We start from the raw sequence: 20224 nt of genomic DNA, 5'->3' as shown, positions 1-20224 counted from the left end.
TCAGACGGACACTGGGTAACCTTTAAAAAAAGTTAGCTATGTTTTTATTGAATGCAGGCTGAAAGTTTTGGTTTAGTTCTCTTTCATTTTTTTAAGTGATCACTGAGAAACTGAGTCAAGAAAAGCATTTTAAGCTTTCATCCTCGAAAACCATTTTTCCAATTTTATTTTCACAGGGATACGAACCCCCAAACTGAGCGCGCGCGCGCACACACACACACACACACACACACACACACAGTCTCATGGTCTTTCACTTAGACAAATCTGAGACTGCGAGATGGTTTGTCCTGGTGCAGGGATTTATAATCGGGTTAATCCAGTAGACAAAGAATAAACCAATAACTCTCCCACCTCACTTCCCGCTCCCCTCTCCTAGTCTGCTCTCCCCTCCCATTCCATCCCCCCCCAAGCTTTAGGGAAAGCAAGTGTTTGAAACACACACACACACACACACACACACACACACACACACACACACGAAAGTGAGGTGGGGGGACTACAGTGAAAGTCGATTTGAAATGGATGGATTCCGGATCAAATACAGTCACCTACAACTTCTTGTTAGTTTTAGTTCTAACAATGAATTGCCAAAGTTTATTTTAAATTCTAATTCCCATAGCTCGCTGCTTAGGTTATACCATAGCCGCAGATTTTGGCTGGCCGGCTGCCTTTGGGGAAACCTTACGATCCGTGTTTCGTTGAAACTAAATACATTGACACTGCACTGCATGGAATGGCCCTCGCTTCCAGCAAACTCTATGTCTAACTGCGGCTGCCGCCCCTGCCAGCAACTTCGAGGGGTGGCTGGGCCCCGATTAGGCGGCTGCCGTTGCAATGAGTCGCCAGCCCTTCCCTCGTTCACTCTCTCTCGATGCAGTTGCCCTTTTGAATGCCTCCTGCGGCTCGGAGCGCTGGCAGGGCTCTGGGAGTATGAGTGAATGTAGCCCCGCAGAGCCAATGAGCTGGGACCGGATGCGATATATCCTCTGGGACAACAACTGCTCTGTTCCTCCTCAGATCCACATGACGCCATTTACTGCTGCTGCATTTGCAGAGATCCCTACCTCCTCCGGAAAGAAAAGAGAACAGAAAAACGCTGAGCCCCCCCCCCCCCCCCCCGCCCAGATCTCAAATCCTCCTCCTCCTCCTCCTCCTCCACCACCACCTCCGCCTCCTCTTCTACTCCTACCTCTCCTCCTCCTCCTCTTCCTCCTCCCCTCCTCCTCTTCCTCCTTCCCTCCTCCTCCTCCTCCCCTCCTCCTCCTCCTCCTCCTCCTCCTCCTCCTCCTCCTCCAAACACACAACAACAACCACCGCCACAAACTCGCTGCTGCTCCTCCGAAACGCCCAGATTGCAAACCACAGAGCTGCCTGCAACAGAGAGAGGGAGAAAAGGAGAGAGGGAAAGGAGGAGGAAGCAAAAGAGCGGAGAGCAGCTGCAGCCAGCTTTCACGGGCAGGACTGACTGCACATTGCACAGGCTGCTTCTGCCGGGAGAAGGTCGATACGAAACTTGGGGATTTTGCTGAACTTCATTTTCAGGTCTTTTCTTATTCCTTCCTATCGTCTCGCCAGAACAACAAAGTGACTTGCTGTGGGCGATTCGGCCCTCTGTTCATTGAAGAAAAAAGAAGAGGAAATACTCCTATTTTTCTTCCCTTAGGAAGAAAGGGAGAAACGAAAAATAAGGGGGGGAAAACACCTTTCGCCCTTAGCCGGGAGTGGTTTTTACTTAATTGAGTCTATCGGCGGGTTTCTTCGCTTTGGATTTGCTTTTCATTTCTATTTTTTCCCCTTCTGATGGCTTGCAAGTTGGACTGAAGCACAGTTTGGAAAGCAAAAGTTTGTTTTAGGGCTGGATTTATTTGCAAACCACAGGAAGAAGAAAATACAAGGGAGAGAAGGGTTGGTGCAGAGCCGCGATCACGGTGAGACACTTTATGCTGCTTTCCCCCAATGCCCCCCCCACCCCCTCCTTGCTCGGGCTAACTTTAACCATTTATTCCAGGAAACATGAAGTAGGTGTAGGTAAACCTGAAGCTTTAAATCCACCCCCCACATCCATCCCTGCTCTTTCCATCTTTTAGCAGGTTCCCCTAAGGGAAGAAATAGAAAACTGACTCCACTTGAGGGGGGGGGGGGTTTGGGGGGGGGCATTAGAGGGAGCAGTTTTTGCACGTACTTCCTAACCGCTTTGCTTTTCGCTGTTGGGAACCCCGTGTTCTACAGAGGTCCTCTGTTTGCCAAGCCTACGTTAGGAGTCTGGGAGCCCCCCAACCTTGGCTTTCCGGCGCGGGGGGTGGGGGGGCACAGAGGGCGAGGCACAGTTTAGGCGGCGGAAATCTTACACTCACGTTTAGGCTTCTGCTGGGAGAAATGTCCGCTCACTTGCCCCGAGTTTAATGAACTCGTGTCATACACACACACACACACACACACACACACGCACGCACGCACTCGTGTCACAAACACACTAACCAAAAAAAACCACCCTATAGAAAACACTTCATTGTGTTTCACAGGTCACGGAGCTAAACGCCCAGATTTATGTAACCTGTTCTTCATCTCTGAAGGGGGTAGGAAATTCCTCCTAGATCCTGTGGAAGACATTGACTAGCTTCTAGTGTGATTTATTTTCTGCCTATTACAGTCTTCGCGTGGGTTATCCTATATAATCTACATTAAAATGCTAACGTGGGTAACCCCAGGAAGGATTCCTCTTATCTCTAGCCCTGTATGTAACTAGATAGCAGCGCTTGATAGGCAATCCTGGTTTCTGTGTTGAAGGATTACTGTGTTTGAGTCTGTGCAATTCGGAAGTGTGCTCCTTTCCCCAACCACCAACACCGCCCCCTCCCCCCCATATGGTGGAATATAGGTCATTTTTTTTAACTCCGACCCACCTTTGAGCACCGGAAGAAAGTAATCAAAGGCTTACGATCGTTTTCTATTTCCATTCTCTGGTCAGTTGTTGATAAAAGAGGCGGGTTTGGGGTTTGGGTCTATTTTTAGCCTTTTAGGTCTGCATTTTGGTTGAAAAAGAAAAACGAACACATATCGGAAACTTTGGGGGTGTTTTTCTCCCTGAAGGCTATTTGTGTGTCAATTTTGCCCCACCCCACTTGTGAAGTCCTTTCCCCCTAATCCACAGTCTGATCACACACTCAGTTCTTAATGGGGGTTTCAAAGCACTTTCAAAGAAGGGCGGGGGGGGGGGGAGGTGCTGGGTTACCGGGTGGGAAGAGGGATGCTGGAAAAGGGGGATTGAGATCCAGCCAAACAGAAATTCACTGGCAAGAATATTTTTCTTTAGTTAAGGCATTGTCTTTATAACCTGCCTGACATTCGATAGATGCAATTTTTCCATGGCAGGCAGAAAGAGTTTTGCGCCTGTAAAAAGACCAGATCACCAGAGCTTGTGTTCTCTACTCAACTATACCCACCACCATCTCCCAAGATTCTCCCCGCACCCTTTCCCCACCCCAGCAACTACAGTTCTGCTGGTCCACTGGTGTATAGATAGGGCTTTGCTTTTGAAATGGCCCTTCCTAAGAACACTTTGTGTTTATCGTTTTTTAAAGTGTTTCCGATCCTCTAAGTAAGTTGCCAAGAGTCAACTAGAAGGCATTAACCACCTATGTTCTAAGCGCTTGGGATACAAAGAATATTCTAGACATAGCTATAAAATCTGTGTACACGTTCACGTATACATATTATAGACATACATATACATTCACACAAGGAGAGCCCGGTATAAGATAATAAAATATATGACAATGGGGAAATATATTACAAAATTAATGTCGAGGCAAGTTTTCAGAAGGTTGACTTGTCAGGTCAAATGACTTGAAGGACAAGATTTTTTTTCTTGATATATTTAAATGTGGAACTAGTTTGCTTTTAAATTCGGTGTGATTTTGTTATCTATATACAGAGAGAAATTTGGGATAGGGAAACAGAAAGGAGGAGGGAGAGAGAAAGAGACAGAGACAAGAGAAGAGGAAGGCGAGGGAGAGGGAGAAAGGAAAGTGAGATCCAGAGAATCCAGTGTCTGTGTAGTCAGGCATGCTGTTCAGGTTGCCTAGAAGAGCAAAGGACCTGAAATGCATTCAAAGGAAGTTCTCTGAATGAGAAAAGTATTACAAGACGTTTTACTTTAGCCAAAGACTGTAGGGAAAGCTCCTGGCATCTGTGGGGGTGAGGGGTAGGGGGGCGGGGGCAGAGCCGAGGTAAAAGGAAGTGTGGTCTTGCGTTTCGTGACAAATCGACTTTAGAAGTGCCCCCGCCCTCCTCTCCCCCTCCCCCTGCACCCTGGGATGTTGCCTGTCTTTCTAGAAGTTTGTCTGCATTTGTGAGCCAGCTTGTCGCATTTGCAGCGTCAGTCAGCCCTGAGAAAAGTCCCAGGGGTTGCCGCTGGGTCCCACCTGCTGGGTACGTTGTTTTGGGCAGAGATGAAGCTGATAAAAGGAATGGAAGAAAAGAGCAATGCTTGTCTCCCCCCCCCCCCCCCTTTTCTGTTGTTTAAGGTGAGGAGATCCAGTTTCCAGATCAGCCTTGTTAAGGATTTAGAGGTGTATGTCATTTGGATGGTTCAAACAGGTTTTCTCTTTTCTAAAGGGCAAAGGCCATTTTTTTGCCTTTAAAAATGTATTCTCACCCAAATTTGGGGGCAAGGGTATATTTTGCAGGGGTCTTACAGTTTTAAGAAACTGGCATAGTACATTTATTTTTTTTCCTTTAGAGTAGAAGAAAAGTTTGAGTCACGTTAGCAATAACTTTAATCTGTGAAGCTATGTTTTTATTTATAGAAGCAAATTTAAGAAGATTCCAAAGTAAGCAAGTTTGAGGCTTTGCTCTTATCTTGGAAAAGATCATAGGTTAGAAAATCAGTCCCTTTACTTGAAATAGTATATAGAGAATATATAGAGGATAACAGTTCTTCCCCTATTTGTCAGTCTATATCTGTCATTCTGCAAAATGATTTGGTGTTTTTTTCTCATTATAGTGTAAGATTTTGACTCTTGTGGTGTTGCCAGCTTTATATTGATAATGTGCTTTAATAATCAACTTTGCAATATAGATAGTTAACAGTTTTACATATAATTTTATCATTTTATAGAGAAACCATAGAAATGAACAAAAAAATAAAACTATAGAAGACTAATGACAGAATATATTTTCTGAAATAAAAAGCTAAATATCAACTTAGAATATTATAAGTCCTGCATAGGAACAGTAATTTAGGAAATTGGAAGTGTTACAAAAGATATTTGAAAGTAAAGGGTTTTAAGATTTCCAGTATCATATTTACCTAATTATGTTTAAAAGCAAAATTATAACTCAGCAGACAAGAATGACACTTCTTTTAGGAGTTTTAAAAAACTTTAAACTTACTTTGAATTTTGGGGTTTACAGTGTTGGCTGAAAACATTGGAAGGCTGATTTTTCTATAATTCACTGTTTTTCAAAGAACAGTTTTAGAAAAAATTTACCATGTTATATGTTATCTGCTAAAGAAAGAATTTACTCATATTACTGTTGTAATCAAGAATTTTAAAAAAGCAAATATTATTTTAAAAATTCCTTTCATATTTGTAATGAACACTTAGTACAACAGCCAGTTTTCCTATTCCAAATAGCATTTTTAAAATAAGGGCCCGTGAGGAAAAAGACTCATTCAGATAGATGAAGAGTTAATCATGTGTCATAGTGAAGCATTTTTCTCTTTGTTCCTGCAGGAGTTCAGATGTGTTCTAAGCCTGGTGGAGTGATCACCCTTCAGAATCCTGATGGAGACAAGAGCTCAGAATGGCAGTGGGTCCCAGCCCTTGTTACAGGCTCCCCGTGACAGTGGCAGGCAGCATGGGGAGCCTGACCTGAGAGATGCTCTCACACAGCAGGTTCATGTGTTGTCACTGGACCAGATCAGGGCCATCCGAAACACAAATGAATATACAGAGGGACCTACAGTAGCCCCAAGGCCTGGGGTCAAACCTGCCCCTCGACCCTCCACTCAGCACAAAAATGAAAGACTCCATGGATTAACTGAGCACCGTCAGCTTAGCAGGGTCCAGCATTCACAGACACACTCTTTTGTTCGAGCACCTCTGTCTCGATCCATAAGCACTGTGAGTACAGGATCGAGAAGCAGTACAAGGACAAGTACCAGTAGCAGTTCCTCTGAACAAAGACTTTTAGGATCATCCTTTTCTTCTTCTGGGCTAGTTGCTGATGGGATAATCCGGGTGCAGCCCAAATCTGAGCTCAAGCCAGGTGAACTGAAGCCCTTGAGCAAGGAAGACTTGGGTTTGCATGCCTACAGGTGTGAGGATTGTGGGAAGTGTAAGTGTAAGGAGTGCACCTATCCAAGGCCTCTGCCATCAGACTGGATCTGTGACAAGCAGTGTCTTTGCTCAGCGCAGAACGTGATTGATTATGGGACTTGTGTTTGCTGTGTGAAAGGCCTCTTCTATCACTGCTCCAATGATGATGAGGATAACTGTGCTGACAACCCCTGCTCTTGCAGTCAGTCTCATTGTTGTACTCGGTGGTCTGCCATGGGGGTCATGTCTCTCTTTCTGCCTTGTTTGTGGTGTTATCTTCCAGCCAAGGGTTGCCTTAAATTGTGCCAGGGATGTTATGACCGAGTTAACAGGCCTGGGTGCCGATGTAAAAACTCAAACACAGTTTGCTGCAGAGTTCCCAGTGTCCCACCTAGGAACTTTGAAAAACCAACATAGCATCATTAATCAGGAATACTGCAGTAATATTAAGAAGAATCTCTCTCTCTCTCTCTCTCTCTCTCTCTCTCTCTCTCTCTCTCTCTAACACATATGCAACCAACTAAACAGTTATAATCTTGGCACTGTTAGTAAGGGTTGGGATATACTTTGCTGTTTGCAGTGAAATGCTTTTTTTGTGTGTGTGCCATCTTAACTGATAGGCTTGTTAGAACACAGCTAATGGAGCTCAAAATATGGGATACAGAACTTGGTGACCCACATATTGCATAAGCTAAAGCAACACAGACACTCCTAGGCAACTTTATCATTTGTGAATAGTACTTGCAAAATTTGTAAATTAGCAAATGACTCCTTTTTCCATTGTTTTCTGCAGAGATAATGTGCTATATTTTTGTATATATACAATAATATTTGCAACTGTGAAAAAACAAGTTGTGCCATAATGCTTGGCACAGTCACAAAATATTATACTAATATGTTGTACATTCGGAAGAATGTGAATCAATCAGTATGTTTTTAGATTGTATTTTGCCTTACAGAAAGCCTTTATTGCAAGACTCTGATTTCCCTTTGGACTTCATGTATATTGTACAGTTACAGTAAAATTCAGCCTTTATTTTCTAATTTTTTTCAACATATTGTTTAGTGTAAAGAATATTTATTTGAAGTTTTATTATTTTATAAAGAAGAAGAATATTTATTTTAAGAGGCATCTTACAAATTTCACCCCTTTTATGAGGACGTGATAGTTGCTGCAAGTAAGGGGTTACAGATGCATATGTTCAATATAAAATAGAAAATATATTAACGTTTGAAATTAAACTGGGCTATTTGTCTTCTTTTTCCTCTGTTTCTCTGAGATTAAAAATCCAGCTGTGATATTTTTAACAATTTTAATAGGACAAATTTTTTTCACAACTTATTTTTAGTATATGATCAGGCCATCACTATCAAAGTGAAATAAACAATAGGCCAGTTTACCTTAGTAACTCAAGCAAAGCAGTGGTTTTGTGATGAAGTCAATGTTTTGTATGATTATTTATGTTCTACTCATTTTACTGGGTTTAAAGTAAACTTAGAATTACTTGGAGAGTAGTAGTAATAATTAGAAATAATAATAATAACGATAATACTTATTTTATATATAAATTGGTAAATTGAGGACATGAATAATTCAGCCCTAGCAAAAAAAAAATAACACAACACTTAATAAAACATCAGTTGAATAGTGATCCCATCTCTCCACTATATTTGGACATGTGAATTAAACTACATACCAAATATCCAATATTTGAAAACATCTGGATGATTAATTGAATTCTTTAGTTTTGATTCAGATATTTGGCTCTATGTAGACACAGGCTATGTGTCAACTTAAAAATTCAAGCCAAGAAGTCCACTTGAAGAACCTGGATTGGCTGTCTTAACTGATTAGATTAGCCAAACATCTGCCAAAGTTTCATTTGCACTTTGTAGACAATGGCACTTAGCTAATTATTTTGTAATTACTTATTATAACTATAGATCTAGCTTCTCAATATGAATAGATAACTAATCTACGTGTCATACTATGTGCATAGCACATAGTAGACACTGAATAAAATGTGAATTCTTATTTTGAATAAGATTTTTGGTTTGTAATGTTGTAACTTGCCATTTACTGAGGTCAGAAACTGTTTACTTCTAAGACTTGCCAAACGTCTAGGAAATGATTTACTTGTCTTTTAAATCTATCATTTCCTGATATGAGTATTTATCTCTTAAGTTTAAAGGTCTTAGTGCAGACTTTTTTTTTTATAAAGGGGGGAGGGAAGAGCTGCTTTGTTTATAAAATTGACTTTCGAGGAATTTTATCCTCCTAAACTCAGACATAGCGTGAAAGACCTTCAGTTTATTCTGAACCCTCTCCAAGAAAAAGATTAAATTATTTCAGAATTTGTTTAGTGAAAAAAATTGAAGTTGGGTTACTGGATATCATAATTCTTAAAGCCAAATTCAACTGGTGGTCCATGCTTGAGATCTGGTTTTGAGAACGCACACAGTTGCTTGACACTGCATAATTTTCAAGATTTACAAATAACAATGGATTAGGAAACCTTGATCTGGTTCTTTAGAAATTTATCCTGCGTGCATATTGTTCTTTTCTGCTATAAAGACAGCAAGCCATCAAGAGTTCTCTATTTCCCACCATCCAGGAACTATTTCTTAATAATTAGAACACCCCTATTCTATGCTGTTGTGGAACAGCTAGGTTGCACAGTAGATAGAGCACTGCATTTGGAATAAGGAAGAAAGACACATCTTCCTGAATTCAAATTTGCACTCAGATACTTACTAGCTGTGTGACTCTGGACAAGTCACTTAACCTTGTTTGCCTTTGTTCCTGATCTGTAAAATGAGAAGGAAATAGTAAACCACTCCAGTATCTTTACTAAGAAAAACCAAATGGGGTCACAAAGAGTCAGACAACAACTAAAACAAGTGAACAACATTATTATGAAGCATACACCTCTGCTTGGCATTTATGGCACTGATGATTAAACCAAAGTAGGTAAGGATTTAGCATTTATATTTAATCATAAGAAAGCCAATTTGTATAGAGATAAGTGGGAAATAAAATTAACAACTAAACTTTTAAACGTAGTTTATTCTTGCACTGAACTAGAATGCCTAGTAAGAATGTGGAAAATGGGGCATAAGTTGAAAGTAATCAGTGATGCAATCTATGCTGCTTACTTGAGAGGGAATTTTTAAAGAATTTTTACTTTCAAGATCTGAATTCACACACACACACTAAGCAGCTGAGGTTTACAGAAATGGGACTTTAAATTCTTAAATTTTGTATTTAAAAAAACCTGAAAAAGTTTGTATCACAAATGAAAGAAATACATAAGCTAATGGCTAAAGTCCTTCTAGTTGTATGAGAAGCTAACAATGTAATTGTTAACCAATAGCATAATGAAAATGACTAAACATTTAGGGAAATATTATTTTATGTTGATTAAGTTGTTGGCGTTTTGAATTGATCTTTTTCCAGAAACATTCTGTGGAAAGGGTCATCTGTGTTTGGCCTTCATCTTAGACTGGCTGTCAACTTAATTCTTACTTAAAAACATTCATTTATATCTTTTGAAGAGGAGATTTAAGGCCCTGCCAAATTTCTGCCATGTTGGAGCATGCTCTGGAGATTGTTTAATATCTGTCTATGAAAGCAGGATAGGGCCAAAACAGGAAGGAGGAAAAAAAAACACCTTTCCTAACTTAACCAACATGCCACTTTGTTTTGTTTTTCTATTGGATCATGGACCACTAGAGATTAGAATGAAAATTAAAATATGAAAGTTAACCAATAAGTGAATTTGTATTTTGTAGGGTTTTACATGTGGCATTTGATTGCTAGTGAAGAATTTCATGAAATTAACGGCCAGTTTGATTGACCTCTAAATCTGTAGTACTTAATGTTTAAAAGTTTAATAGAAATAGGGTTTAACTTGTAGTTGTTTCCACTATGGGCCATTTAACTTCTTACCTGAAGGATTCAGAAAGAGCAGACAGCATCAGTGTCTTGAGCAGAACTTTTTTGGAGGGAAGGAGTTAAATATCTTTATAGAACCTACTATGTGTTAGATATAGTCCTAAGCACTTATAAATATTTTATTTAGTCATTACAATAACCCTGGAAGACAGATGATATTATTATACCCATTTTATAATTGAGGAAACTGAGGAAAACAAGTAACTTGGCCAGGGTCAAAGAGCTACATAATATTTGAGGGCAAATTTGGACTCATCATTTTTGACTCTAGGTTCAGTGCCTGAGTCCAATTAGCTGCCTTTTGGAAGAAGTTGACCTACAGAAACTTAACTACTTAGGTTCTCAATTTATAGTCAAGAATATAGCCTGCCTTTGAGTATAAACTGAGGATCTGACAAGCAAATGAAGATCACTAATAAATTTCTCTTAAAAAAGAACTTTAGATGCAAATTTGCTTTGATTTTCTTACTTCTTTTCCAAGTTGGATATATAGACACATTTGTTTTGTCTATAGACACAAAATGACTTGGAGAATTGAGGCAATTAACTTGAATAACTAAAACAAATTCCCTTTTACCCTAGGATCTGGTCATTTCCTGGCTTTTCCCATAAAATTGGTGGTGGCATTTTTGAAGAATTCATAAGATTGCCTCATTCCTCTTTCCCATGTATTGGCTTATTCTAAGGTTGGGTATTTATGATAACTGCAGCCTACACCAGGACTTTGAAATGTGGCCTGTCTGGTTTGGTCTGAGTGATCTTCACAGTGAAGGTATGCAGTTGCTATCCATAAGCACTGGTCTGGCCACTCTCATAACAGGATAATAAACCAGACAGACTTTTTTATTCACTCTGACTGCAGCCCATTTTACTGCAATCTAGACTTGCCCTCAGTCAAACTTTCTTTGTAGAACTGAAGACTTCTATATACTTAGGAATAGAAGAATGAATGGCATACATTGAAAAGACAGACTCACAGTGATACACTGGATATTTTACCAATATAAAACTAAAATTGATAGCAAATTGCAAAAAGATCATTCTCACCTGCTTTAGAAAAAAATGATGGACAATAATATAAAAATAAATATATGTATTACCCCCTATCAGTGACAAACAAACATTTCACACTTACATAATGCTACAGATGGAGTGACCTGAAAAATTCTTAAATCCTAGTCTAATTTGGCAGATGCCCTTTGCTGTATTTTTTTATGAACTATTAGAGGAGATTATAATGAAGTATGTTGACTTGGCCTCTGGCTTGGCTAGATGGGACATGTAAGACATGAACATAACTTGCAGGAGTTTATCTCTCAAAACATTGCTAATATTCAGAGAACAGGAGTCATTTAGCTGACACAAGGGTCCACTTGTGGGTTGGGTAGTATTTTTTAACCAAATTGATTATATTTCTTTAATGATATACTAAGATGAAAATTAATGCTAAAGTTACATTTTTCACTCAATCTAAATTGTAACAAAAATACACTCTAAACCAATAGAAACCCAAAGAACTGAAGCTGATTGATGGATTGTCGTAGTAACACTAAAATGATTTCTTACTTGACTGCTGATTCCTGCCTTTGGATTTTATGTTAAAAAGATAGAGAAGAATCCCACAGTGAGTAAACTGGATTCTCTAGAATTATATAGGACAAGTACAAAAATTATACAGAATGAGGAAGTTTATTGTGATGAGCATCCATATAAAAACAACCTGGAAATATAAAATTAGTCACTCAATCAACAAATAATTAACTAAATACCTACCATATGTTTGACATTGTGTTACAGTAGGATACAAACATAAGGAAATGATCTTTACCCATAAGGAACTTTTCATTTTAATGGGGAAAAAAATAGGTAGATATATACATAAATATAAAGATAAGTATAAAATAGGTATTACTACTTGTGTGTTATCTAGTTATTGAAGAGACTTATGATCAAATAATGAAAATTAGCTATTCTGTCAATAAGTCACCTCTCCTACCTGAACTGTAATGTGAAATGACAGGAATAATTGGTTTCTTCAATACTTTCCCACACTAAATCTTATGATAGTATGATCTACAAGCTTAAATTGTTAGGTTTGATAATTTAGCACATTTTTTTCCTGAACACAACTATTTAATAGAATTTCATTTTTTTTATTAAAAATATATTCCGTATTCTCAGTCTTGAAAAGATGTGGATATTAGTCATTTAAAATTATCTTCAATTTATATTATTTTGTTCTTGTCACTCAATATAGCTGCAAATAATTATATAAAATTAAAGACTTTTTGTAATATTCCTAGGAATGAAATGCTTCTGTTTTTGAACTATCACAAATACATTTTTATCTTAAAAAATAAATATAAAAATAATTTCTCAGTCATTGAACCATATGGCTAAGAGTTTACAGTCAATCAACAGACATTTATTATTAAGGATCTAATATGTGTAAGGTAGGTATATAACCTAGTAAATATGTTTTCCTCCTATTTGATTAGTGTATAATATAAGTTTTAAGATTAAACATTGTGAAATTAGTGTTTGATATAGATAAAATTATTACTATTAGTTAAAAGTAACTTTTCATTTTCATTTTTTTTCTTTACTAAAATTGAGAACCCATTTACTTCTTTCATATTCATTTGCATTGGAGTTTCTTTCTTTTTTTTTTTTTTTGGTTTTTGCAAGACAATAGGGTTAAGTGACTTACCCGAGGTCACAGAGCTAGGTAATTATTAAAGTCTGAGGCCAGATTGTGAACTAGGTCCTCCTGACTCCAGGGCCTGTACTCTATCCACCTAGCAGCCCTTTCTTTCATATTCATGAGGAAATTTTACATATCACTGTATGATGGCATGCCTTCTGCACTACAAAAATAAAGACAAAAATTAAAAATACATACTTTTAAAATCTTTAAGAAACATAATAAGATTTATGACAAGTCACCAGAACTACTGGAGGGAAATATCTATAAATGGATAAAAATTAATTTGCCCTTCAATAAGATAAAAGAATTGGGGTAAGTATGCCCTTCTAGGTCTAAATCTATTATCTATGATTCATAGACTTGAATTTATTTGACTTGAAGATATTAAGTTTTGTGGTATAATATGCCTCTTTAAATAATTAAAAAGTGAGACATGCACTTATGTTTAAATGAAAATACTTAATTGAGAGGAGTTAGCATGTTCTAATATTTTCTATCAAGAAGCTTCATATTCTAAATGTTATAATTGACTTTGTAGCTAGTTGAGTTATCATCATACCTAATAGTTATTCAATACTAAATATTGAAATGAAATTGTGAAATCTCCTTTTATGGTAGAGCACAACAATCAATCATTTAATAGAAAAATCAATACACATTTATTAAGTTCCCTCTAAGGGCCACACATTGTACTAAATTACACTGGGAATACAAAGAAAAAAATGGAACAGTCATTTTCCACAAATTTATAGTCTAATAAAGAAGACATTTCTATATACTCTATATACCATACCAAGAGTTTGTTTAATGTATAGATAATAAATGCAAAATAATTTTTGCAGTGAAAATACAAATATTCTTAGTCCTTCCTTTTTGAAGAAGATCAATGACATCATGGGGTGGTGTCTTGACTTGAAGATGAATTGAATTTCAGTGAGACAGATACACAAATTTGTAGGCCTCACTCCCTCTTTCAGAGTCATCAAAGTTCAGTGACAAGACAGAAATCAAGATGACTGGTGATGACCCAGTTTGAAATGGATGACCTTGATGTTTCACCAAGCTCTAATCGATATACAGTCCTTGCTTCAGTCACCTAAATAAGCTATTAGAACAAATTGCTGCTATCTTTTATTCCAGTGAAGGAAGTCTTCACCTGCTTGGGATGGATATCCCCCCTAACTTAATGTCAGACTTGAGACTGACTGACTACACTCCATCTAGTTTAACCACTATGATTTAGGTGATGGGTTGGATACCAAAAGTGCATGAGCAGTCTCAAAAAGGACTCATCAAAACTTTATGCCAGAGTTGCTAGTTTTCCATGTATATTCCATAGACCCTAGCAAATTCACTAATGGGTAGGGGGAACAAGAAGAGCTTCACAAAACTCATTGTATTCAACTCTTGTCTATGTTCTCCTACAAGTTCACCTAGGAAATTCAATCCACATGATGAAGGCATTCTTTGTTTTCTCTTCACATCATGTGGATACCAGTAAAGAAAAAGAAAGAATGACTAGATACAAAATAAACCCACACAAATCATCAGCATTTCTATATATGAGCAACAAAGGCCAAGAGCAGGAGACAGAAAGAAAAATTCCATTTAAAGGAACTATAGACAACATTAAATACTTGGTAATCTACCTCCCAAGACAAACCCAGAAACTACATAAACACAATTATAAAGTACTTCTCACTCAAATAAAATCAGATCTAAAAGTTGGGAAAATGTCAATTATTCATGGATAGGTAGAGCTAATATAATAAAAATGACAATTCTACCCAAATTAAATTACTTATTTAGTGTTATAACAAACTACCAAATAACTATTTTACTGAGCTAAAAAAATAGAAACAAAATTCATCTGGACCAAAAAAGGGTTGAGAATAGCAAGGGAATTAATGAAAAAAATGTAAAGGAAGGTGGCCCACTCTACCAGATCTAAAACTATACTATAAAGTGGCAGTCATCAAAACTGTCTGGTACTGGTTAAGAAATAGAATAATGAATCAGCGGATTAGGATAGGTTCAAAAGAAACTGCAGTAAATGACTGCAGTAATCTACTGTTTGACAAACCCAAAGACATTAGCTTTTGGAAGAAGAACCCACTATCTGACAAAAATTGTTGGGAAAATTGGAAAATAGTAGGGCAAAAACTAGGCATAGACCCACATCTCATGCCCGCTTCCAAAATAAAGTCAAAATGGCTACAGGATTTAGACATAAAGGGTGACACCATAAATAAATTAACAGACCAAGAAATATTCTATCTATCAGCTCTATGGAAAGGGGACAAATTTATGACTAAAAAAGAAATAGAGTGCATTATAAACTGCAAAATGAATGATTTTGACTATATTAAATTAAAAAGGTTTTGCACTAGTAAAATCAATGTTACCAAAATCAGAAGGAAAGCGGAAAGCTGGGACAACCAGAAGTTCTGATAAAGGTATTGTTTCTAAGCTTTATAAAGAATTGCACCAAATTTATAAGGTTACATGTCATTCCTCAATTGATAAATGGTCAAAAGATATGAATAGACAATTTTCAAATGAAGAAATTAAAGTTATATACAATTATATGAAAAAAATGTTCCAAATCATTATTGATTAAAGAAATGCAAATTAAAGCAACTTTAAGGTATTATCCCACACCTATCAATAGGCTAAAATGAAAAGAAAGGGAAAATGATCAATATTGGAGAGTTTATGGGAGGACTGGGACATTAATGCATTGTTGGTGGAGTTGTGAAATGATTCAACCATTCTGGAGAGCAATATGGAGCTATGTCCAAAGAGCAATAAAACTAATCATACCCTTTGACCCAGCAATTACAATTCAAAGTCTATATCCAGAAGAAATCATAAAAAAAGGGAAAAGTTCTACATGTTCCAAAATATTCATTGTAGCTCTTTTTGTAGTGGCAAAGAATTTAAAATTGAGGGCATGCTCAACAATTGGTGAATGGCTAAACAAGTTATGGCACATGAATACTATGGAAGAAACTATAAATGGTCAGACACCAGAGAAGCATGGAATGACTTACTGGTTCTGATACTGAGTAAAGGGAACATAATCAAATGAACAATGTACACTCTAACAGCAGCATTGTGAGATGATCAACTTTGATGAAAGCAGTTCTCTCAGCAGTTTAGAGAGCTAGGACAACAGTATTAGACCAGCTATGGACAACACTATCCCTATCCAAAGGAAGAAAAACCAAGCCAACCAAAAAATTAAAATAAAATAAAATAAAATCTTCAGAATATGAACACTTTGTAAAAAAATGCTTCATGTATCTCTTTCCCTTAATCCTAATTCCTCATACTGAAAATGACTAATCTGTAAACATGCTTATCACAAATATATATGTGTAATATTAACCTTACTATTCAAAGCTGAGGGGAGAGAGGTGGGAAGGGAGGGTGGAAGAAAATTTTGTAACTTTAAAATATACATATGCATATGAATGAATGTTGAAAAACTTTCTTAATATTTATTTGCAAAAATAAAATATCAAGAAAAAAAAGAATGACTAGCAGCTGTCCCTCATCCTCACCACTGTCCTATATGTATGTACTGGTTGATGAGCTCTATCAGCTGTCCACATAAAAGCAAGTGCTAATCTTGATAATAGATATTTTCTGTCCACATTCTTCTTCCTGTACAAGTGGTTGAACAAATGTTTTTGTATGGTTCTAAATCTCTTCAGAGATCCTTCCTTCCTGTACAAATGGTTGAACAAATGTTTTTACGTGGTTATGAATCTCTTCAGATATCCTTCAGTGTTCAAGGACTTAATGTAATCTAACTAAATGCTATCCATAGGCAAGAACATCTAGAATACTCCATCATTCATAGGTAACCTCTCTTTAACTTTGAGTTCTTCACTGGATCTGATGCATGATAGCAAGGGCAGGGACTATTTCACTTTTGTTTTGTTTTTATCTCTAGCTCTTAGCACAGAGTTTGAAATGTAGGTGTTCAATGAATATCTGTCGGTTGATTGAGTAATACGACATTTAGTTATTATGATTCAGGAAGTCATTTAACCTCTTTCAGTCTTTTTTTCCTCATCTGGAAATTAGGACCAAAAATACATTTTTTTTTGTTTTTTGCAAAGTGACTTGCCCAAGGTCACAGAGCTAGTAAGTATCAAGTGTTTGAGACTGAATTTAAACTTAGGTCCTTCCAAATCTAAAGTCAATGTTCTATCCACTGTGTCACCTAGATATCCCCAAAATAGCACTTATCTTACAGGGTTGAATTTTGCATGCCAGGTAGCATTATTCAAATATAAGTTATTTCTACTACTACTACTACTACTACTACTACTACTACTACTACTATTACTACTACCACTACTACTACTACTACTGCTACCACTACCACTGCCACTACTGCTGCTATGACTCCTCCTCCTCCTCCTCCTCCTACTACTACTACCATTACTACTATTACCACTACTACTGCTGCTATTACTCCTACTATTACCATTACTACTACCACTACTACTACTACTACTACTACTACTACTGCTACCACGGCCACTATTGCTGCTACAACTTCTCCTACTATTACTATCATTATCACTACTCCTACTCCTACTCCTACTCCTACTACTACTACTACTACCACCATTACTACTATTACCACTATTACTGCTGCTATTACTCCTACTATTACCATTACTACTAGTAGTACTACCACTACTATTATCATTACAACCACTACTACTGCTACTACCACTACTACTACTGCTACCACTACCACTGCCATTATTGCTGCTATGACTCCTCCTCCTCCCCCCCTACTTCTACTACTACTATTACCACTACTACTGCTGTTATTATTACTCCTATTACTATTAACATTACTACTACTACTACTACTACTACTACTACTACTACTACTACTACTACTACTGCCACTGCCACTGAACCTGCTGCTACTGCTGTCTTTGCTGAACATGTATCCCCATTTTTTTCCTTTATGATCAGAGTCATTGAATAAAGATGTCTTTATTATATCTCTCAAGAAATCTTGGATAATTTTGATGAATAGTTAGAAGGAATCTTGTAGGAAGAAAACACAAAACTGTTTTGCTTTACTGTATCAAATGTTTCAAAAAATAATCAACAGACAAAAGCACAGTAAAATCATACATTCTGAAACTGTCAGTTGTGTGATGATGAATGTGTAGTCTAAAATGTAATATTACTTCTCAGAGTCGATGTTCTCTGCTAATATACTGTCAAGGACACCCTCAATTCATGTGCAGGTGATTCTTTAAAATTTTATATAAATAGAAGAAGAGGCATATGAGTCATTAGTTGTTGATATTCTCTGTCATTTTTGGAGTTATTAGTTGTTGATATTCTCTGTCATTTTTGTCCAGAATTAATAAAGCCTAACTTTTTTTTTGCTTTTAGTACCTTCTTGTGGATAAAAATCATGAGATTATATCAGTAAAAGCAGGAAAACCTGACAAGATGCAATTTCTATACTTATTAAAAACATTGAAAAGCTAGAAATAGAGATAATATTTACATATTATTTGACTTAAAATTTGCAGTGTTTTATCACAATATCTGGCACATAATAGGAGCAAATGCTTGTTCCTTTCCCATCTTTCATTAATTAGTCATATCTATCTAAAACCACAAATCAGCATTATCTGTTAATGACAAACAATTAGGTGCCCTTCTAATAAGATCAGGGGTAAAGCAAAAGTGTTCATTTATCACCATTATTATTCAATACAGTCATAGAAATTCTAATTTTGCAATAAGAAAAGTAAAAGAAACTAAGGAATAAGTATAAGCAAAGAGGAAACAAGATTAAATTTTTGCAGATGATCTGATGGTTTTGCATAGAGAATCTCAAAATCAGCTAACAAAATAATTGAAACAATTAACAGCTTCAGTAAAGTTGAAGGATATAAAAAAACTCTTAGAAATCATTAATATTTTTATGTCTCCAACAAAATCCAACAGAGATATAAAAAAGAAAAAAAACATTGAAAAGAATGGCATAAAATATAAAATACTTTATCTGTTAACTCATTCCCACACATACAAACAATATGAACATAACTACAGATATTTTTTGAGTAAGTGAAGATGTAAGTTACTGGAAAATATTATTATGTGTAGATTGGGTCAATATAATAAAGTTACAACACTACTTAAGTTAATTTATTCATTAATGGGCTTATCAATCAAAACACCATATTATATTGTGTTATAGATGAAAAAAATAATAAAATTTATTTGAGGAAAAAAGATAAAAAATCTCAAAGAAATTAATGAGGAAAAATGGGAAGGAATGGAATTTAGTAGTAGCAAATCTCACTATGCTAAAAAATCAGTAATTATCAAAACAATTTGGTAGCTATTAAGAATAGGAAAATGGACAATGGAACAAATTAAATATACAACATGCAGAAACAAAAGAGTACAAACCCTAGTGCTTGATAAATTCTTACTATTTAACAAAAATTATTTGGGAAACTGAAAAGAAGTCAGATAGAAGCTAGATATTAGCTCACACCTTATACCGCGATGAGTTCCAAATGGATATGTGACTCAGACGAAAAGATACCATCAAAAACAATTTAGAGAAACAAGGAAGAACTATGGAAAGGGGAAGAACACATTATGCAATAAATGAATGGTAAAACAGACAAATTTGATAAATGACAGTCAAATTTGTTTTGATAAATGTAAAAGATTTTTACAAATCAAACCAATGTAGATACAACTAGAAGAGAAATGAGAGGAAAAAAAACTTAGCAACAAATTTCTCTAATATAGGGAGCTCATTCAAATTTTTAGGAATAGGAGTCATTTGTCAGCTGATAAATTGTCAAAAAATATGGATTTTTTTCAGAGCAATAAATCCAAGCTATCAATAGCCATATGAAATGATATCCTAAATTGCTGATAAGTTGAGAAATGCATATTGAAACACTTCCCAGGTTCTATTTCATACCTATCAGATGCCAAAGATGATAGACACACACACACACACACACACACACACACACACATAAACACAAAAAAGGAAAATGACAAATACTAGGAGGGACTATGAAATAAATGTACACTAATGTACTATTGGTGGAGTTTCAAATTTGTTTGACTGATTTGGAAATCTGTTCAGAACTATGTCCAAAAGGCTATTAAATTATGAATATCCTTTGACCCAGTGAAACCACTATTAGATCT

The 20224-nt window shown here is 36.5% G+C and overlaps 1 protein-coding gene across 1 annotated transcript; it reads left to right on the top strand.

The window, feature by feature from the left end:
• The first annotated feature begins 1279 nt into the window (after positions 1 to 1279).
• Positions 1280 to 6835, top strand: SPRY2 (sprouty RTK signaling antagonist 2). Its single transcript, XM_074191880.1, has 2 exons — positions 1280 to 1931; positions 5742 to 6835. The coding sequence occupies exon 2, from the start codon at positions 5793 to 5795 to the stop codon at positions 6741 to 6743; it is 951 nt and encodes a 316-aa protein (XP_074047981.1). The 5' UTR covers positions 1280 to 1931; positions 5742 to 5792; the 3' UTR covers positions 6744 to 6835.
• The last annotated feature ends 13389 nt before the right edge of the window (positions 6836 to 20224 follow it).

This window comes from Macrotis lagotis, chromosome 6, assembly GCF_037893015.1.
Source record: "Macrotis lagotis isolate mMagLag1 chromosome 6, bilby.v1.9.chrom.fasta, whole genome shotgun sequence".
In the NCBI taxonomy this organism is placed as follows: domain Eukaryota; kingdom Metazoa; phylum Chordata; class Mammalia; order Peramelemorphia; family Peramelidae; genus Macrotis; species Macrotis lagotis.
Note: the sequence above shows the minus strand (reverse complement) of the source record. Positions and strands in the feature narration are given on the sequence as shown.